This window comes from Somniosus microcephalus, chromosome 10, assembly GCF_052327205.1.
Source record: "Somniosus microcephalus isolate GS21.2 chromosome 10, FLI_Smic_1.0, whole genome shotgun sequence".
NCBI classification, from domain to species: domain Eukaryota; kingdom Metazoa; phylum Chordata; class Chondrichthyes; order Squaliformes; family Somniosidae; genus Somniosus; species Somniosus microcephalus.
The window spans coordinates 193,047,171-193,069,413 of NC_140996.1; the positions used below are offsets into that span (position 1 = coordinate 193,047,171).

At 39.2% G+C, this 22,243-nt stretch overlaps 2 protein-coding genes across 16 annotated transcripts in view; one reads left to right on the forward strand and one right to left on the reverse strand.

Annotated features, from left to right (window-relative positions):
* exosc8 (exosome component 8) overlaps positions 1-7,536 on the forward strand; it is a 32,624-nt gene extending 25,088 nt beyond the window's left edge. For 2 of the 3 annotated variants that reach the window (XM_085999393.1, XM_085999392.1), the window contains exons 9-11: positions 2,530-2,650; positions 5,852-5,958; positions 7,340-7,536. In XM_085999393.1, the coding sequence (XP_085855519.1) occupies positions 2,530-2,650; positions 5,852-5,958; positions 7,340-7,476 (365 nt within the window). In that variant the 3' untranslated portion in view covers positions 7,477-7,536. Of the gene's footprint in view, positions 1-2,529; positions 2,651-5,851; positions 5,959-6,222; positions 6,284-7,339 lie in introns of all 3 variants that reach the window. The other variant, XM_085999394.1, reaches the window with a different exon arrangement.
* Positions 6,965-22,243, reverse strand: part of supt20h (SPT20 homolog, SAGA complex component) — an 87,462-nt gene continuing 72,183 nt past the window's right edge. Inside the window, exons 21-25 of one of the 13 annotated variants that reach the window (XM_085999379.1) lie at positions 21,271-21,329; positions 12,533-12,652; positions 9,943-10,042; positions 8,835-8,959; positions 6,965-7,842 (exon numbers count right to left, since the gene is read on the reverse strand). In XM_085999379.1, the coding sequence (XP_085855505.1) occupies positions 7,705-7,842; positions 8,835-8,959; positions 9,943-10,042; positions 12,533-12,652; positions 21,271-21,329 (542 nt within the window). In that variant the 3' untranslated portion in view covers positions 6,965-7,704. Of the gene's footprint in view, positions 7,846-8,754; positions 9,793-9,942; positions 10,043-12,532; positions 12,653-21,270; positions 21,330-22,243 lie in introns of those variants that run through there. The other 12 variants (XM_085999378.1, XM_085999380.1, XM_085999381.1 and 9 more) reach the window with 12 other exon arrangements.

Here is a 22,243-nt window from a genome sequence, read left to right on the forward strand (position 1 = left end):
TACAGGAAACTCTCGTTTAACCGACACCTAAATATCCGGAACCCTCTAATAACCGGCACAATTCTCACTCCGAAAACTACAGTATACAGTCGTTTATAAGTTTTGTTTTACTGTTAAATAATTAGAGTTATGGATTACCCTCAACTGGCATTACTGTACTTAATCAAGCATCTTCCACCATCCATTTAACACAACATTCTGTAGGTGAGTACCCAATTATACTGCACATTTCTTGATTTTTTTATTTTTGTTTGTTAAAAATAGCCTCGGTATATATAAAAATACCTCTCCGTTATCCGGAATTTTTTATCAACCGGCACCATCCCGGTCCCGTCTGTGCCGGATACCAAAGAGTTTCCTGTATTTCAGAAAGGAGAGAGAAAACGGGGAACTACAGACCAGTTAGCCTGACACCTGTAGTAGGGAAAATGCTAGAAACTATTATTAAGGACGTGGTAACAGGGCACTTGGAAAATAATAATAGGATTGGGCAGAGTCAACACAGATTTATGAAGGGGAAATCATGTTTGACGAATCCGTTGGAATTTTTTGAGGTTGTAACTAGCAGAATAGATAAGGGGGAACCAGTGGATGTGGTGTATTTGGATTTTCAGAAGGCATTCGATAAGGTGCCACACAAGAGGTTATTAAACAAAATTAGGGCTCATGGATTGAGGATTGGTTAACGGACAGAATACAGAGAGTAAGAATAAACGGGTCATTTTTGGGTTGGCAGGCTGTAACTAAGGTACCTCGAGGATCAGTGCTTGGGCCTCAGCTATTCACAATCTGTATCAAAGATTTGGATGAGGGGACCAAATGTAATATATCCAAGTTTGCTGATGATACAAAGCGGAGTGGGAATGTAAGTTGTGATGAGGAGGATGCAGAGAGGCTTCAAGGGGATATAGGCAAGCTAAATGAGTGGGCAACAACATGGCAAATAGAATATAATGTGGAGAAATGTGAAGTTATCCACTTTGGTAGGAAAAATAGAAAAGCAGAATATTTTTTAAATGGTGAGATTTTGGGAAATTTTGATGTTCAGAGGGACCTGGGTGTCCTTGTGAACGAATCACTGAAAGTTAACATGCAGGTACAGCAAGCAATTAAGAAAGCAAATGGTATGTTGGCCTTTATTACAAGAGGATTTGAGTATAAAGATGTCTTACTGCAATTATATAGGGCCCTGGTGAGACCACACCTGGAGTATTGTGTACAGTTCTGGTCTCCTTACCTAAGGAAGGATATCCTTGCCATAGAGAGCAACGCAGGTTCACCAGACTAATTCCTGGGATGGGGAGAGATTGAGTAGACTAGGCCTATATTCTCTAGAATTTAGAAGAATGAGAGGTGATCTCATTGAAACTAAAAAATTCTCTCAGGGCTTGACAGGGTAGATGCAGGATGTTTCCCCTGGCTGGGGAATCTAGAACCAGGGGTCACAGTCTCAGAATAAGGGGTTGGCCATTTAGGACTGAGATGAGGAGAAATTTCTTCACTCAGAATGGTGATTCTTTGGAATTCTCTACCCCAGAGGGCTGTGGAGGCTCAGTTGTTGAGGGTATTCAAGACAGACAGCGATAGATTTTTAGATATTAAGGGAATTGAGGGATATGGGGAAAGTGGAGTTGAGGTAGATCAACCATGATCTTATTGAATGGCGGAGCAGGCTCGAAGGGCCAAGTGGCCTACTCCTGCTTCTTATGTTGTTCTTCCTTGGCGCAGACAGATGCAAAGTACTCATTTAGTACCTCAGTTATGCCCTCTGCCTCCATGTGTAGGTCTCCTTTTTGGTCCCTAATCAGCCCCACCCCTCCTCTTACTACTCGTTTATTATTTATATATGCCTATGGAAGACTTTTGAATTCCCTTTTATGTTCGCTGCCAATTATTCTCATACTGTCTCTTAGCCCCTCTTATTTTCTTTTTCACTTCCGCTCTGAACTTTCTATTATCAGCCTGATTCTCACTTGTATTCTCAACCTGACATCTGTCATACATGCTCTTTTTCTGCTTCATCTTACTCTCTATCTCTTTCATCATCCAGGGAGCTCCAGCTTTAGTTGCCCTACCTTTCTCCCTCGTGGGACTGTACCCGAACCATCTCCTCTTTAAAGGCAGCTCGTTATTTGATTACAGTTTTGCCTGCCAATCTTTGATTCCAATTTACCCGGGCCAGATCCGTTCTCAACCCACTGAAATTGGCCTTCCTCCAGTTAAGTTTTTATTTCAGATTTCCAGCATCCACAGTATTTTGCTTTTGTGTTTGTATTGGACTAGGTGGCTTGCAGAGAAAAAACACTGATAGACTTCATGGGATGAATAGCTTGTTTTTTTGCTACAAAATTCCATGATTCTGACTGTGGTTCAGTACAGAATATAGCAATTGAAATTTACAATACTTTTTGTAAAAGGTAGAGCAGAGTTTTCAAAAAGTCCAACATAAAGTCCCCCCATTAACACTACATTTTGCAACTGATCCCCATTCTAGATGATTGCCGAATATTAACTGTTCTTTTTCTACAGTTCAACTACCATTGGTGTCGATCAGTGAAGAAACTGGTTTGGCAGAAGTTAATATGATCCAGAAAAATCAACTGAATATCAGAAAGCACCCAGTTGCTACATCTTTTGCCATTTTTGATGAGTGAGTTACTTTTGTGTAAAATAATATTGTAATACCTCATAACATTGTTTTGAGAGATGATGGATATTGTATTCTTATGACTGTGGGCTATGTGACGTTTTTACATTTCAAAGCAGCAAGTGCAACACAACCATTATGCATGTCATTTTTTAATCATAAGATCACAACATGGATAATGAAGGGCATCTGGCTTTAGTTCATCCATCTAAAAAGACCTTCCACTTCCACTCATTCCTCCCTGCCATTGTAGCATCTATTTTGTTAAATACCAGGATTTCCATGTCCACTGCTCCACCTGGAGGCCCATTCCATATATTCAGTCTTTTTGTGAAAGAATTTTCTGACATCAGTCCTAAATTTAGTGTTTACTAGTTTGAATTAGTGTCCTATTCTCCAAATTTATTTTGAAGTAATATTCTGGATTTATATTTTCCATATCGTTCACTGTCTTCTCTATAAGATCTCTCGGGTCTTTCAGTCCTGAAAGGGCTGGATTTTCATTTAGGAGGCGGGACTACAACTTTCAGGGTTGTAGTCCCGCCTCCATCGAGTTCTAGCCAATCCACGCGATCTTGACTTGATTGACCTTGTTAGCGGGCTCAGCAGGCCAATTAAGGGCCACCCGGCAACAGGTGACATCACAGATTTATATTTCATCTGTCAAGACCTTTTGACAGATGAAATATCACCGTTTCACAGCTGTTTGAAGCTGTCAAACACTGACAATCTGTACTCCAGGTTAATTCCTTCCTCTCGGGCTGATTTAGAGATCTCCCTGGAACAGAAAGCTGAATGCTGCAATTTTTGACAGCTCGCAGCCATTCTACTTTCTGTGCCGGTGAGATGAAGGACTCCCGAGACCTGAAAGAAGGAAGGCTGTAAAGGTAAGTAAAACTTCTTTAAGCACTCTACACACACCAAACACACTTACCTTTGCATTCATGTACCCCATCACTCACCTGAACACCGGACATCTCGACCCCTCCAAGCCCTTCATCCCGACGGTCCGCCTCCTCTAACTTGGCGTGGTTTGGAGCCGTCGGGAATCCCACACTTCAACATTAAAAATAGGGATTAGGCTAAAAACCGCCTGTTAACGGGCAGTTAATTGGCACTAATCCCCTTCCCGCCTTGGGGAGGCGGGTTCCAGTGCGGGTCGGGTAGCTGTCTCCTTTGAAACTGGCATGGAGGCGGGTTGGGTTCGTGCCCCCCGATTTCAGGATTTTAACCCCCCACACACCTCCACGGCCCAATGAAAATCCTGCCCTAAGTCTCTCCAGTCTTTCCTCATAGCTCAACCTCTTAAAATGGGGATCAGCCTGTGATTCTCTGAACCACCTCCAGGGCGTGAATGTCTCCTTTCTCTTGATGACCAGAATTGTACACACTATTCAATGTATGGTCTGACTAGTGCACTATACAGTTTGAGAATGACTTCCTCGGACATATAGTTTACTGTTTTGGTTACACAGTTCAGTATTCTATTGGTTTTGTTGATTGCTACTCTGCAGTGTTGAGCATCAAGTCTACAAAGACCTCTATCTCCCAATTTCATTATTAGCTATTTCAGTACCATTCATGGAGTTCATATGTTGCTCATTTTCCCTTCCTCTCCACAGTACTGTAAATATATATATATGTATATATTGTATTCCATCTGCTGCTGTTCTACCTATCTACCTACATATTTTATGCATCTTATTTTGTATTTCCCAAGCTGCTTCCTCAGATTCAAACACCCCTGTTAATTTGGTATTCTCTGCAAATTTGACCAGCTTATTCTCTGCGTAATTAGAAGAAATCATTCTTCTTCCATATTTCACTTTGGAATATAATTGGGGGAAGGAAGAAAAAGTAAAATTGAAGTTAGAAAAGGGATACAAGAAACTCTCGATTTACCGGCACCTAAATAACCGGAAATCTAGGTTAACCGGCAAAATTCAGGAGTAGGTTCAGGTAAGTTTTACTTCATATTAGTGGCCGTTCCTCGATCTGTGGCCGGGGTTCCTGCACATGTTGCTAAGCAACAGGGAAGCCTGGATTTGTTGCTGTGTACAGAGCTCTTGTACCTTTTAACTATACCACTCTGTAATCCGGACTTTTTGATAAACCGGCACCACACTGGTCCCGTCGGTGCTGGATAAAAAGGTTTCCTGTAGTAGGGTGAGCACAGGTAGTGTTTTAAATTTAATTTATGTAAAATTGTTTAATGTAACTTGGCTTTTAAGGGTTAATACAGTAGCATAGCTATTCTTGATGTTTGAGTAGCTTTATTATTCAATGTGTTCTTTTTAAAAATCATATACTGAGTTATTTGGCCCAGTGAGATAGTGTGTTAACTTGGCTCAGTTGGTAGCACACTCACCTCTGAATCAAAGTTGTAGGGTCACCTTCACTATAGACTTTAGGCTAGAGTCTAGGCTGAAAGTCCAGCGCAATACTGAGAGAGTGTTGAATTGGAGGTGCTGTCTTTTGCATGAAACATTAAACCAAAGCCATATCTGCCTGTTCAGGTGAAAGATAACCTGGCACTAATCAAAGAGGAGCAGGGAGTTTTTCCATTTCGTGGCTAACGTGCCTCCCTTATCCTAACACCATTACTAACAGATTATGTCATTCATTCATTTGCTGTTTGTGGTACCTTGCTGTGTGCAAGTGGCTGCTGCATTTCCTTACATAAGTGACTACTTCAAAAGTGATCCACTGGTTGTAAAGCACTTTGGGGCTATATAAATTTTGTTCTTTCACATACCTACATACACCAATAGAATGAACCCTGGTTTCCAAGGGGAGATTGTGTTATTGCCGGCCCCTGTTCAGATGTTATATTTATGAATCACTGAGGGCGTGGGTACTGTGACATACCCTCCAAAATTTTACAGGTACTGCCTTCCTGGGCGTCATCAGCTTTTTACCGGTTGGGCCCTGGAAAGTCATATTTTGTTCAATACCAGCAAGCCTATTTAATACTTACTAGAAACTGGGTTGAGATTGCTTAAGACTCCTTTCATAGGATAAAAAATCTCCTTTATTACCCATCTTATTTCAGTCTTAGTACCTATTATTCCAAAATATTGTAATTGGTAACTTGAATCAGGGCATCTAGGGAGCAAGTTGTATAGATACAACACGATAGGACTGGTTCATAATTAGACTTGGATGATCTTCTGAAAAGCTTTTTTTCTTTTTTTTTTAAAAAAGCACAATATTCATTGTAGATCCAACAGCTGAAGAGGAGGCCTTGGCATCAGGGATGGCTACTATAGTAATTGATGAAGAGGATAGGCTTTGTGCCGTACATAAACCAGGTGTGTTAATATAAGATGTTGCTTAAGTGAGTGGTCCAATTTGGCACAGTCCGTTCTTTTGCATGATTTTGTTGGACATTTTGGGCTGGCATCTTCCATTATGCAGATGGTACTGTCTTATGGCTGATGAAAAATAAATGTCTCCGCATGCCACCTACTAGCCCTCTTGGGTAGTTGGTCTGTTTTTTTAATAAACGTTTGTCACCAGTACTTAAACCTTAACTAGTCATTATAGAAATGAAAAGTACATGTGATCCTGTGCAGGTTTGACAGAAGAAGCCTGCCCCAGTTACCACAGTGTCCAATGAAGACTCCAGCTGAGCTGGTAAAGCAGTGGTTGGTTTTTCCATTTAGAATAGAAATGAATAATGTAATGACAAACATCAGTTTTTCAAAAAAAGAGAAAACTGAGAGCAAAGTAATTCTCCCATGACACAGGCAATAAAGCATTACTGCCAATTCTGATTTACATGTTCAGGCTGACCTTGATGATGCACAACCTTAGTGTACTGCTTGACTGAGTGGAACATCATTCCTCACATCCAGTCCATTATCAAAAAATTTCATGTCACTTCTGATTCTTTCTCCTAACACGCCTCGAGCTTGACCTTGCATATGGTCCAACTCATGCTGCTTATATCCAATCCTTTATGAAGTCATGTTAGCTCCCCATCTCCCAATGCATTGACTTCAAAAGCATTGATTTTGAATTCCTACCCCAGAAATTTTCTCCAATCTTACAAACCACTATCCATTAACTGCTTCTCTCACTCTGCTCCACTTTTTCCCTCGTTCTCCACCCTCCAAATCAGCAGTAGGAGGCCACATCACCTCTGGTACTTTCTTAAACACCTCTATCCACACCTTCACTCACTTACCTGCTCTCCATCTTCCGACGAGGGCGTTGATTCATTTTCTTTCCCCTCCATCCTCCCCCAAAAAAGCTCTGTGAATAAAGTCTAAAACGTTTGGAAATGGGGAAAAAAACCTAGACTTTCACCAAGAGTTTTTTTTGAAGCAAGATTTTAGAATTTTTATTCACCCAAGTGCAATTACCTTCGGCATCAGACATTTGTGATTTTAAAAATGTTTCATTAATCAGTTGTATTGCATAATTGTTGATCACTAGTTAAATCTGTACAAGGATTTGTTTAAGTTTTGCAACATTCAATGTTTTAGAAAGCCTTCAAATAAGGTGGCCCAAGCCACTTTTTCAAAAGACTTGCAGTTGAGCTAGTGACACTTCAGTAACTAATTCCAATTCTTGTCATTAACGGCACTGATTTAAAATACCTAACAATGTCATTCTTTGGATGTGTTCTACATCAACAAAAAACAGTCTTTGCTGCAAATTATCTTATCTTTTTCTTTCCATATGGAGGAGGGAGTGGTCTCTCTGGTGAAAAACTCCAGGACTGCATTGTTCGTGCACAAACAAGACACAGAGAAGTCCATAAATTGCTCACTGAAGTGCTGAAGAGTGTAACACCCACAATCAATGTGAAAGAGAGAGAATAGTTAAACCTGCTGTTGAAACTTGGACTGTACAATAAATCAGTTATTTCTTTCAAAAATCAATATGTACAAGTTGTTTTTAAACTAAGTTCACAATTACTTCTCACTGAAACAAAAGTACTATATACAATGGTTGGGTTTCATTTTTTAAAAATATTGTAAAAAAGCATTCACTTCACCACAAAAAAGATATTAAGTTCAAGAAGCAGTCTTAAGGTTACATGAGATGGTTCATGATTTTGGTGGAGTTGGAGTCCCTCTTTTCCTTTTACTTTTTGACTGGCTGCCTGAATGATGCTGATGCTGCTGCTGCTGCTGTTGTTGCCGAAGCTGAACTGCTATAGCCATTTGATGCTGCAAGTATCGTAACTGCTGTCAAGAAGGGAAGGGGAACAAAAGAGCACATCTGTAAGACTTGAAGAACCATATTCAGCTGAATTAAACTGAAGTCTCGACAGCAAAGAGATGAATCAGTTTAAACATTTTGGAAGTTTTTAAGGATGGAGGCGGAAAAGAAAATTAAACCCACAAACTTAATGACTACAGTCAAGCAGCACCAGTGGCACAGAAGAGTTAAGACAATTTGACACACAAACACTTGTTCTTGCAGAGCTAACTGCATGCTTGTTAGTCAACGTCTGATCTAAAAATGCTTTAGTATTTCCAGTTGGATGCAGATGTAGATGGTAACAGAACCGCAGCAAGTCAGCAACTTCTAAGAGGCATCTGTGCGAGGCTCAGTATTATTGTACTGGAGTGTAATGACCAAAGTTAAACAATGGTATATTTTGCATTTTCAAATGATTTCAATTTCATCATGCTGTGACTCATTTACTCTCCTCCCTTTTTAAAAAAAAAACATACACCAATATAACCCAAAACAAAGTGCAATGAAAACATTGAGCACTAGCATTTTATAGAAAACCTGTGTATGTGTGTGTGTGTGTATATATATATAGTGTAAAAGGATAAGGAAGTTGACTTTAAGATGATTCCAACTGCAGGTATGCAAAAATGTATGTATGCTTTTTACATATTTTGGGAGGGGAAGTGGGAAGTATCCCTACAGCATTGCCTGCAGTGGTTCTTATCTTTCAACGTGCCACAAGCACTTCTTGAGCATAAATACAAGAGAAAGAGGCGGATGGCTAGGATGTCGATGTAAATTCAATGCTCCAAAGTGATTAAATAATTGCGTCCTAATCACCCAATTTTTTTTTCAACTGCCAACCCTCCCCAGATTCAAACAAACATAAAACATTTTAGATTTTTGGGCAGCACCTCAGTGACTTTTCTCCATTCTTTATTTTGGAGCTGAGAATTTTTTATTTCATGTAACTGTAGCCAAGTTGCTGGATTACTTGTATCTGTTGCTGCTGCTGCAAGGCTTGTTGCTGTTGCTGCTGCAAGGCAGATGTAAGCTGGAGTCTCTGCTGAGGAAGGCTTTGCCCAGGTCTGTTCACAGCAGAGCCAAGCTGAGACAACACTACAGGGGAGACAGGTAGGGGGAAAGGGAGGGACAACAAGAGGATCAAATGAGGGAGGGAAATCGGGAAAGGGAAAGATTGTAACAGAAAGGGGATCAGTAGAATTCACCTATTAGTGTAAATCAGAAACATAGCTAAATATATTTTTATGGAATGTAATAAGATTACAGGTATGTAATTTGTTAAATATACTGAGGGTGCATCTCATTTTGTGCCTCAATTTGATAATGGCATTTACATTTCTATCAGTTGGAAGTATCTTAACAGATATTTGTGGAACTTTCACAAGGTCCAATTAATTGTATTTAAAATGACAGTAATTGGGTGAGAAGTATTAGACATCTCAATTAACAGGATCCAATTTTTACCACATCAGTTTGGCAAAGCCTCAACTTCAATTTTGTTTCAAAATGCAAGCATTCTCTCTGGATTTATGGAAGCTAGAATCAGCATAATACAATTTTATCAATTTCCTAATTCCAATTACAACAAAATAATGCACACTCAGTACTCAAATGGTTAAATGGCTGTAATTTTTTTAATGGAAATATACATGCTGATCAATTGATTAGTCAGACCTCCACAGTATTAGGTATAATCAGGGAATGGAAGACAAGTGGAAATGGATTGGTACACTCCCTAAACCACCCAGAAGAATTGCTATGCAAAGCAACAGACATTTTTGGGGTGGGGGGAGGGGAAAGCTCAAGGGGAAAGGGTTAAATGCAACAAAATAAATACATGCATTCAGGCTTTCAAAGAGTTGGTGCAATCCTTTTAATATGGCGCACAGTCAAGCAATCTGTATCTGACTGGAAGTGGCACGACAAGACTACAAGGAAAAAGCAATCATTAGCAGTTCAAAGGTGCAAAATACAAGGCTGCTAGACTAGTCAGTGACATTTCTGAAAGAAAGTTGCTCAAGACAGAAATGAAAGGAAGAGTAAGGAACATAACAGAAGATGAAAGTAATAGTATGTACCTGCAGCTTGTGGAGGCACAAAACCTGCTGCCAGGTTGATGACTGCAGTCTGCTGAGCTGCCAAAGCCTGCTCCTGGCTAGCTGGAACCTGGTCAGAATTCTGCTGGACAGAACAGAGTTCCTACATCTGAGTTCTATGGTACTTTGCATCAGTGTGAAGTACTATTGATCTGATATTTGAACACTTTCTAGACTAAATCTCTCAAGGATTTTGACCTCAGTGAACCAAACTAACATTTCACAAGGAATCACAACATTTTAATAACGGGAAATTTTGAGAAGCCGATGGCATAGCTACAAACTATTTTCCTGGATAATTCAGCATTTTGTCAAAAAAAGTTCTGTTCAATAGTAAACCTAATCTACCTAGATTCTGGTTTCAGAATAATCAGACTACATATCCCACATTGAGTACACCATTTCCGTTCCATTATTTTCCAGAAATCAATGAATCTAATTGTTAAGCTTATACAAGGTAACAAAGACTAGACTTAGTTCACTTTGGTGTTGGTTGGTTGAAGTGATTAATAATTTTATACCAAAGAGGGCAGATCCTTAAAATAGCGTGTGTATTCTGAACTGGACTACAAGTTTGGAGTATGCACATGTATTTCCCAAACGTTAGCCTCAACAATCAACAAGGCACTGCCTTCTAACCCAGAAGTAGCTTTTCAAAAAAATAGTCTCTTCATATTGCTGTTTAATTTACATAACGTAGTTCAAACCCTTTCAAGATAAACATAACTTTTTCAAAGAAAAAGTTGATTCTCAGAGGCAAGCAATCTTATCTGGGGTACAATTAATTATAACCTCTGTATCTGAAGTAATGACATAGTAGAAAAGTATGAGAAAATTTCATCCAGTATGAATGAAGATATTTAGAAGGAAACGTGAAAGGCAATCCTAGTTTAGTGCGACAATGAAGTTGGCAAAAAAGGAAGCATCATGCATTTTAAAAAGCAATAACATAACCCATCTTACCCAAGCCAACACAAATAAAGCAGCTTCAACCATCTGCCATGAAAGTTTGCCATTGGTACTGCTGAAATTTTGTGGATTTAATAACATGGCATAAAATTCTACATATAACAGTTACAATGAGTTCCTGTATCCTGTAACAAGTTAACCACTGAAGTGATTGACTGCTTGCATTTAAGTTATACTGTATATTGTTACTGGCCAAAGCAACCTGCTTGGGCCGAGACTTGCAGTGGTTGGGAGGACAGGAATTAAAGCTTGTTGAGGAAATGTCTGGCAATTTACTTTTAAGTTACAGTAATATGTTACTAGGTACAGAACTGGTCCAATATAAAAGAGGCTTGAGACAGGGAAATTAATGTTCAACAAGTTACAGACGTGGGCCTTTCAATCTTTGATCTTCTATATGATCCACCTTCTGTATTTTGTGCTGCAACGAACTTCTGCTTTTACAATGCATTTTTCATCTTTTCTTTGGTTATTTATTTTTTAAGCAAGATTTAATGCTCTTAACATTATTTCTGACCTGTGAACTTTTATCAATGTAGTGCCAAAGGATCAAATTGTGTACACAAATACTTTACTTGTAAAAGAGCAACACAGGTATTGCTAGTTTATTAATGGAACGTAATGCCAAAAAAGTCAACACAGCAGTTAAGTATTGACTATCAATAGATGCCACTATTGTATTATGTTATACAGTACTTTAAAACTTTTCCTGTGATTTCTCCAGAGTTAGTAATGGCTCCTTCACTTTCTAAACAAACTGTAAATTAGAACAATGATGCACCCCTTTGAACATAAACAAGTATAATAGCAAATCAGAGCCAATATTGTTGATTTTTATGAGACTTCAGTCATTGAAGACCACGGTTCACTCCAGTTCTAGCCAGAGGACTACACCAGACGCCTGGCTCATTCTGGCCATGAAAGTGACTGGTTGACCACGTCCAAGCAAGCAGCAAAAAATTATGGTACAGTATTCAAATAATTTCTAATTTAATGCAATGAATACTGTTACTATCAAACACTTAACATTTAAATTTATATAAATTATAATTAATGATTTAATATTCTACCATTTGTAGACACCATATATGAATACTACTTTAATGAAGCAGTGGTTAATATTTTATTTAAAATGTTTTCAAATTTCAGAACCTTTTAAAAAAAAATTATGCTTCCCATATCACTTTTTTCTAGGGACATAGATACTATGCTAGTTTAAGCTTCTGAATGCTAATCACAAGCTAAAGTTACAACATGGCAATGTTTTACTACCGTTATTGCAAAGCAAGCCTGAAGATATTATAGAAATGCCTATTAAGGCAAATGTTGATTTGCAATTTGAAATTCTAAGCTGGGGTTTCTGTTTGAGCACAAGCCAGGCCTCAATTTTCCCACCCATTATAAAGAATGGGGGAAAATTGTGTGCTGGCAAGCGCACGAGTGGAAAGCCCCAGCCCTAATAGCTTTCGTTTTCAGTGTTCCAACGTTTATATTCTTGTCATCTCTAAAGAATTATCTGCATTCTTCAGCTGTGTCCTGCAGTCTGTTCAGTAAGTATCAGTGACTCAACTTACTAGCTTTGTAACATGTAAAGAAAATGCACCTGTTCTCCCTGCTGTTGAGGGCTGGAGGTTGCAGACTGCTGGGATGACTGTTGCTGAGAAAACTGGGGGAGCTGTTGCTGCTGTAGTGGATTGAAGATCACTGGCGGGCCACTTGACAGCTGGGATAGGATTAAAAATGTAAAATAAAGACAAAACCACTATCTAAATTTGGATTACACCGTAATATCTTTATATAACTACACTCCTTTTTGGCACAGAAGTGTTTTTTTAAGAACTCACATAGAAAAGCAAATCTATTATCATTTTTCAAAGTGTCCCTGCAAATGACATAAGGCCACTGCGCACTTATCAATGCTTTTTTAAAATTTGTGACAGTGACAAGGGCACATTTACTTCCCATCCCTACTTGCCCTAAACTGAGTGGCTTGCTAGGCCATTTCAGAAGGCATTGAGCATAAACCACAGTGTAGAGTCGCATGTAGGCTAGACCAGATAGGAGTGGTAGGTTCCCTTCCTTGAAGGAAGGACGTTAGTGAATCAGATGAGTGCTGACACGTCTTTTCTTTTTCATGGCAGCCCACAAATTACTGAAATTAATTTCACAGCTTTTCATGATGGGATATGAACTCATGGCCTCTGATTCGCTAGTCAGTACAATACCCTCTACAGGATCCTGTACCACATTTCTCTCTGGGGAGTCAACTATCCATGCTCAAATTGTTATTTAAGCATACACAATGCACAGGTATTTAACTTTTAAGAGAAGGGATGCATGTTCTCTCATGCTACTGTGCTGTCACAGGTTACAGAGAAGCAGTTAAAGAGACGATGAATTTCTTCAGTGTAGAATTCCTATGTACCTTGCTTAAATATCTGAAGTTTCAGAAGTAGGCAATAGTTGGAGAAATTCTAATTGAGTTACCATCAGTCTTTCATAGGTGTAAAATACATGTAAGCATGTTTGAGTCACAATCATCTTATTGAGGGATGGATTGCCTGAACTCTCTCCACCTTTTAAGATTTAGGTTTTTGCCAACAAACCCTAATGGCTTCTGAAAGGAGACATGCATCTCATCTGTGGAGCAAGCAGCATTCTAACTGCAGGCAGAACTTTCAAAACAAATATCTTCAGGTGTCAGACCCTGATCATAGTGACAAGTATGTACAGCTGGGCTTCACAAAACCGTCGGGTCCTTTGAGAAAGGCAGCTACGTTTTACAATGTTGAGAGCTTTTTTGTTTGCTATACCTCATGTTAAAGACCTCTCCTCCCCTCAGAGCAGGATCAAGGGAAGCAGAATTTGACAACTTTAAATTTGTTTCGGTCTACTAATGCTACAACCGTGTCAACAATTTTGATGTAGCTGCTGATGAGGAAAACGTTGTTAATTTTACTTGTGCAGGGAAAACCCAGTCATTAGTCCTAAAAGAGTATTAAATAGAAAAAAAAGCAACATTTTTGCAAAATAGCTTCAACACAGAGATAACACTTTGGTGTTTAAAGCTATGCATGATAAACACTGTTCCTATCATACCCATCCAAAAAATTATCAAGTATTTGATAGTGATTTGTTCCTTTTGGCAAAAATACTATTAGGACTTTCTATGCAAATGGAACAAATAGATTATCTTGTATGGTCTTTCTCAGTCTGTGAGTGGAGGAAGCTTCACTTAGAATAAGTCCTGAGTGTTAACAAGAGAAATCACAAAATCTTTTCAAGATATTTTTCACATCACCTGTGATTCTCCCCTACAGCACTATATAAAAACACCTGCCTGTGTTGCTATGCAGTTCTACCTTTCTAGAGGAGTCAGAACAGAGCCAACACAAAAGTGTGATAACTATAGCAAATATAATAAACTATATAATGTGATCCTGAAGACAGGGTCAGAGGAGCTGAACAGGAAGGGATCTTGGCGTATGGAAAATGTTTCATCTAAAGAATGAAGATGACCATAGATGGCAGATAATCTTCATCTGTTTCTTCTTCTTTCACATCCTCCACATGCTTCATCAGTCTAATCCAGAAGTACCTAGGAGGATACTTCTAAGACAGTCGTTTGCTAATCATACAGCACAGAAGGAGGAACCCATCATGCGTGTGCCAGCTCTTTGAAAGAGCTAACCAATTAGTCCCATTGCCCTGCAATTTTTTTTCCCCTTCAAGTATTTATCCAATTTCCTTTTGAAAGTTATTACTGAATCTGCTTCCACCATCCTTTCTGGCAGTGCATTCCGGATCATAACCACTCGCGGCGTAAAAACAATTCTCCTCTCCCCACTTTTGTCAATTAACTTAAATCTGTATCCTCTGATTACTGGTCCTGCTGCCTCTGGAAACAGTTTCTCCTTGTTTACTCTATCAAAACACCTCTATTAAATCTCCACTTCACCTTTTTTCTGCTATAAGGAGAACAGCCCCAGCTTCTCTAATCTCTCCAAGTGACTGAGTTCCTGAATTGCTGGTACCATTCCAATAAATCTCCTCTGCACCCTCTCAAAGACCTTGACATCCTTCCTAAGTGTGGTGCCCAGAATTAGACAATACTCCAGCTGGGGCCTAAGCAGTGATTTATAAAGGTTTAGCAGAAACTCCTTGCTTTTGTACTCTGTGCCTGTTTCTAAAGCCAAGGATGCTTTTTTAACAGCCTTCTCAACTTGTCCTGCCACATTCAAAGACTCGTGTATATAGACCCCCAGGTCTCTCTGTTCCTGCACCCCATTTAGTTCATATTGCCTCTCCTCATTCTTCACATCACACTTCTCTGCATTAAATTGCATCTGTCATGTGTCTGCCCATTTCACCAGTCTGTCTATGTCCTCCTGAAGTCTGCAACTATCCTCCTCACTGTTTACAACATTTCCGAGTTCTGTGTCATCTGCAAACTTTGGTAATTTCAAAGACCGTCATTAATATATAACAAAAAGAACAGTGGTCCTAATACCGACCTCTGGAGAACACCCCTATTCTTCCCTCCAGTCTGAAAGTAACCATTCACCACTACTCTCTGCCCCTTAGCCAATTTTGTATCCATGCTGCCACTATCCCTTTAATTCCATGGGCTTTAATTTTGCTAACAAGTCTATTATGTGGTACTATATCAAATGCCTTTTGAAAGTCCATATAGACAACATCAACCGCACTACCTTCATCAGCTCTCTCCGTTACTTAAAAGAACTCAATCAAGTTAATCAAACAAGATTTATCTTTAACAAATCCATGCTGGCTGTTACTTAGTAACCCATATATTTCTAAGTGACAATTAATTTTGACTTGGATTATTGTCTCTAAAAGTTTACCACCCTTATTTTCCTCAGCAACCGAGGATGCATCCCATCCAGATTGGATGACTTTTTTTTACATTGAGCGCTGCTAACTTTTTAAGTACCTTCTCTATTTATTTTTATCTGATCCAATTTCTCTACTACCTCCTCCTTTACTGTGACATTGGAAGCATCCTCTTCTTTAGTGAAGACAGATGCAAAGTACTCATTTAGTACCTCAGCCATGCCCTCTCCCTCCACAAGATCATCTCCTTTTTGGTCCCCAATTGACCTCACGCTTCCTTTGACTACCCTTTTTTATTATTTATGTTTATAAAAGACCCATTAATGTTACCCGCTAATCTATTCTCATACACTCTCTTTGCCCCTCTTATTTCCTTTTTCAATTATCCTCTGTACTTACTGTATTACGACCCTAAAATTTATCATAAGCCTCCTTTTTCTGTTTCATTTTAATCTCTATATCTTTAGTCATCCTGGGAGCTCTAGCTTTGTATACACTTCCTTTTCCCCTCGTGGGAATGTGTCTAGTTTGTACCCGAAGTATCTCCTCTCTGAAGGCCTCCCATTGCTCATTTACTGTTTTCGTGCCAATCTTTGATACCTGGGCCAGATCCCCTTTCAACTCACTGAAATGAACTCTCCTCTAGTTGAGTATTTTAACGTTTGTTCCTTGTCCTTTTCCATTACTACTCTAAACCTAATGATATTGTGATCACAGTTTCCCAAATTTGCTCCTCTATCTCCTTCCCACTATTTGGTGGCTTATAGTATACACCCAGCAGCTTAACAGCTCCTCTAGTATTCCTTAATTCTAACCAAATAGATCCTGTCTTTGAATCCTCAAGTACATCAGCCATTTCCACTGCTGTAACAGTATCTTTGATTAATACTGCCACCCCACCTCCTTTTTATCCTCTATCTTTCCTGAAAACCTTGTAGCCAGGAATATTAAGTTTCCAATCCTCCCCTTGTTTGAACCAGGTCTCCGTTATTGCCACTGTACCATAATCCCACGTGGCAATTTATGCCTGCAGCTCACCAACCTTATTTACCACACTTCATGCATTTACGCATATCCGCTCCAAACATATCCTAGTCTGCCTCGCATTTCCTCCCCGTCTGATCCCACCTATTTCTGAATTACTCTTTATTCTAATGCTGTTTGTCTCTCCCAGTCATCTGTGCACCTTGTTTCTCCTCTCCAATGCTTAATCCTGGTGCCCCTCTCCCTGCCAAATTAGTTTAAACCGTTCCCCACAGCACTAGTTAATCTCCCCGCAAGAACATTGGTCCAGCCCTGTTGAGGTTCCTCCTGCCCCAGAACTGGTGCCAATCCATCAGGAATCTGAAGCCCTCTCTCCTGCACCATTTCTCCAGCAACGCATTATCCTGCCTTATCTTGCTGCTCCTATATTCACTAGCACACTACAAATTGTATTTATTAATCAAACAGTAATGTTTGATGAAAGTATTGGAGCAGCTCCCAGTAGCCCCAAAATGTAATGATAATGCAAATTGAATGAACATTACATTACATTTTCTGAAATTTTTTTAGATGCAAAACAACAGTACTGTAGGATATCACTAAGCAAGCCATATTTGGTTTTAATTGCCATAAGGTACAAAAATGTATAGTTTTGTAAAGAGAATTGATAAAAGGTCTCGCCGATTACATAGTGGAATCTATAGTCTATTTCTAATTTAATGAGGATAAATAGAACAAAAGAACAGTTATTACAGTGTTGGAAATTAAATTATCTTCAGAAGGAATTTAGAGTGAGGCTATAAGATTGCATGATCATTATGTTGTGACAAGTACAAGAAGCATACAGTTCTTCACCCCAGGAATAAGTTCACAAAAAAGATACGGGTTAAAGGGAAGATGCAACGGTTTATGAAAAACTGGATTTAAGTACAAAGGACTGTAGGAAACAGGCAATTTTGCAGACAGACATGGAATAATGCAATAATGAAATGTGTACACAACAAACAGATGTCCATCGGCAGAGAATGAGGAAGAAACAATTGTCTTTTAGTCATCCCACAGTATTTAGTGTGAAGTACATTGCTGTATCAGTTAATATAATGCCAATTAACTGCTTAAAAATGCATGGAATTGGAGATTCTAGGTTTACACACACATCATCAAATGCTCAGTGGAACAATGTGGGTGCTGTGCTGCTTCAGCCATGGAAAAGTCATCTGTGGTAACTAGTTAGAATTGCAATATTTCATTAGGTTATCTTTGCGAGCCAGAGAAAAAAATACTCAGTTTATCTTCTTAGCAGAATTACCTGTTGTTATGCACTCTACTCATGAACAAAAATAAACTGGGCGGAGAAACAAAAAAATATGGTGAGCTGACTGGGGTTTTTCTTCTGAAAGCTTTATGTTATATTCTAATCATTCTGAAGTTCCTGTTTATTCAGCAGAAGGGCTAATGACTGCAACCATGCCAAAAGTTTTTCCAGAATTCAAGACTGATGTAAGCAGTTGCAGCTTACCTGACCTGAATGTTAACTGTAAGGTGGTTATTGCATTTGTGGGATAGTGTTTATGGGGAGGATTTAAAGGGCCATTGCCACCCCTACAAAGTGTCTGCAAAGCGTATTCTTGTGTTTACCAACATTTGATGTGTTAACAATATTCTTCATGAAAATGTCACTTTGAGCAAATGCATTTTTTTTTAAACGTACAAAGAACTTGTTATATTTTTTAAAAAGGAAATACCTTGTGCCTGTTACTAAATTTTGAAATAAATTAGATACATTTCTATGTGCCAATAATGGCAATATAAATAGCCATCATGTTTTCTATGCATGTATACATCTCCTCTAATAAGTTATGCACATATTCTTGAAGATCAATAAACTGTAGCATCTTTAAATGACAATGCATGAAGAATTGAAACATTATGCCCGCCAACACAGCACGTCAGTGGACCATCCAGCAGGGAGAGAATTTTTGTTTAATCAATGGCATAGTCAGGAAGCTACTGATGATCACCATCTTAAACAGGAAACTACCGCTCAAATATTTTCCACTTTGGATCTGCTGGCTCATATACGTAGCATATAAAATAATGCTACATGTGTGTGTATACGTGCACGTGGGTGTTATCCTGTTGGTACAGCTACAACAGACTATGTCGTCATTGGATGGGGCACTTTAGGATGCTTGCTTTAGAAACTTCGGGCTAGAAATTCACCTCCTTTGTGCCTCCTGTTAGCGTCGCCAAGGGAGCGATAACGGGGCGCTACCAGCTTTGCGACGGGGTGCGACGAAGGTACCGACACCCGCGAAATTCCCGTCGAGGTTTGCGGCAGCAGTAACCCCTAGCGCCACGATCTCCTGCGCCCGGAGATCGTGACGTCATGGTACTGCGTATCACCCCGAACCCGAAATTCAGTTCTGTCCCCTGCAGCATCGCCGGGTGGCATCACCGACAGCTGCAGGAAGCGTCGTCAGGGAGGCGGCCGCTTGGGGAGCGGTATTTAAAGGTGATGATGGTTGCGCGGAAATTTTTTTTCTTAATGCTTTACGTCCATTTTTCAGCATTTTCTTCAGTCGCGATTGATCAGCCCTGCACTCTGTTAAGTGCTTGGGGCTGATCGCGGCTGCCGTCGGCGACGAGGGACCTCGTTTCAATGCAGAGCCTGCAGCGATGGCCCTTCCCTTTCAGGGAGGGAAGGAGCCTCTATTCCCGGCAGAGCTGCCCTCTTGCCAGCTTTAGCGCTCCAAGGGAAGTGGTAGCACTTGATTTAGCACTCTACTTCCTTCCTGGAGCGCTAAAAACCAATTTACTGGTAGCTCACAATCATTAGCGCCTGGAGCTAATTTTTCAAGATTTCAAAAGTTAGCGCCCCAACCGAATTTCTTCCCCTTTGGCTGTTATTTTCAGTAGGTGGTTTTCTTCACATATTCCAAATCACTTACTTCTTTGTCAGATGTGGCAGAGTGACCTAAGTAGAAATGATGCAAAAACACACACACACAATGAATTTTATCTGAATAGTTCCAAGCTGAATAAAATGCAAGAGACAAGCTGGAACGGAGATGCTAGGTGAAAACGGAACTACATTTAAACAAGGAAGACCACACCTAATATGCTCCTTCAATGGCAGGTGATGTTTTGGATTTAGGATTTGAAGTCATCAGAACAGCAAATTTAAAACTGGTAAACAAGGTAGCTGAAAGTATTAATAATTTGTATGTATATAGTACCCAGACTATAGAATACAATACTATTTACGATCTGTGATAGCAGTGTTTACATTATAGTTTCAAAGAAAAATCAATGATTATTTGAAACAATCCATATTGCAAAATTTTACTCGTGGCACACAAGCCTTTAAAAATCCTGATTGCAATAATAGCGTAATTACCACAATGTCCAAACTATAGCCTATGGGCTATTTGGCCTGCAAAACCCAAATGACTTTGCCTCCTGCAGTCTGCTTCCAATGCTTTTTCTGTTTCTACTTCCAGACATACTGTTCATACTGCTGGGTTTGCCTGCTTGTGTTTGATGGATTTTGGCAGTTTGGAAAGGTCTGTCCTCAGCGCTGTTCCCTCACTGATGGATGATTCCAACAAATCTCCATGTATTTTCAATAGGAATGATAGAAATAAAAAGTTGATGCAAAAATATTTTCTGCCACTAGAGATAGCCATTTCATTTGGTAAAAACTCCACTGTGCATATGTTAATATGTAGCGTTTTCAATGTGCACTACATAGAAAGTTTTTAGTGGCAAATAAAGGAAGACTTTTGCCCAAATTCAGTGCACATCTTTAAATTCAGAGTTCCTAATTGGTAGCAGCAAAGATTAGATTCACCTTGGAGCGGAGTGTCATGCTGATCTTAATTCAGACGCGAGCTACTGCAAACTGAGGGGTTATACAGCAGCTTTGACAGGGAGAGGGATTGTGCCCAAGAGAGAACTGTTTACAATGTCAACTAGCTTTGGCGTCAGTAAGGGGATTTAGATGTACCAACTTTTGTCAAATCTACACTGTACAAACTTAGGCTAAAAAAATGGTTTTATCTACATTACATGATCAGAGGCATGTTACACATTTTGTATACGTGCAACATGTGCATACATTTTTTATTTTTTTTCGTTTAGTCTTTATTGGAGTCAGGAATAATGGGTAGGAGGGGAAGTAGTGGCTGTATTTGGGGTTTGAATCCTGTTCTCAGTTTGTACTGGCAAATGTCTAAATCAAGACAGTTGTGAGATTTACAGGATCTCATTCATATTGGTGCTATTAGGAACTCTGAATTTCAAGTTGGGGGCTGATTTGGGGCAGAACTAAAGCTCTACTTGCCATTATAAACATGCTATATTCCACATTTCAAAAATGCTACAGCGTTACAAGCATAAAACATCACAGATAACTGTGGCATGAGAACCAGAACAGGGAAGATGACTTTAAATGACTATGAATTAAAATAATCCACACTACACTGTAATAAGGAACCCTACCTGAAGTAAATTCAGAGGTCGGAAACCAGGAGCATTTTTTAAACCAACAAATGAACCACCTGCAAAGAAAACAGTGACATATTAGGTACTGTGAATGATGTTAAACCATTTGATTCAAAAGCACTATTTATGTTCAGATACAAGGCTTTCCTAAAAGTGCATTTATATGTAGGTTTCTCTGGAAGTATTTACTTTTTCATATTTCCAAATAGATTAACATGTCTTGCATCCAGTAAATAATACTGTTACAGATGCAAAACATTCTAAAATAAAAGAGAAATCCAGTCATTGACCTGGAACCTGAAATCTACAAGCAGTTACAACTGCTCTATGATTAAGTCAGCTCATTTAAAAATAGCGAAATCTAATCACAGTGTACTTGGATTTATGCATTTAGAGCAGTGGCCATAAAGGCACAGGCCACATTAACAGCGATACTTATATCCATGCTCCAGACTCTAAACTTCATGATCAACACCATGAGCAATTCACTACTTTTAAATGCATTTTTGTATTTATTATTAAATAAAGTTGTAGCTAAGAATTCACAAAAGTGCTGTAACACAAACCAAGTGGGTCCCACTTCTGATGTTAAGGCATACTGTTGATGCCGATCTAATGCCGCCTTACTTACACTATGCCTGACCAGAGTGTTCCTTTTGCCGACAAAAGTGTCGACGTGTTCTATTTCCCAACAATAAAATCTCATCTTCAGGAGCTCCAAAAAAAAAATTGCTGCTTTGAAAAAAATCACAATGATATCCAAAAAATTTGAATCACCAGATTTTAGACAGTTATATTAAACTTTACATTTTATTAATTTTGTCAGTTAGACAGGTTAAGCAATCGGGCACTAGAAATTTGAATCATCATCCAATCTGGATTCAGATTGTGGGCAGAATATTAAACGTTAAAATACATTTAAATAATTTTGTCAGTTTAGACATGTTATGCAATCAGTCACTAGAAATTT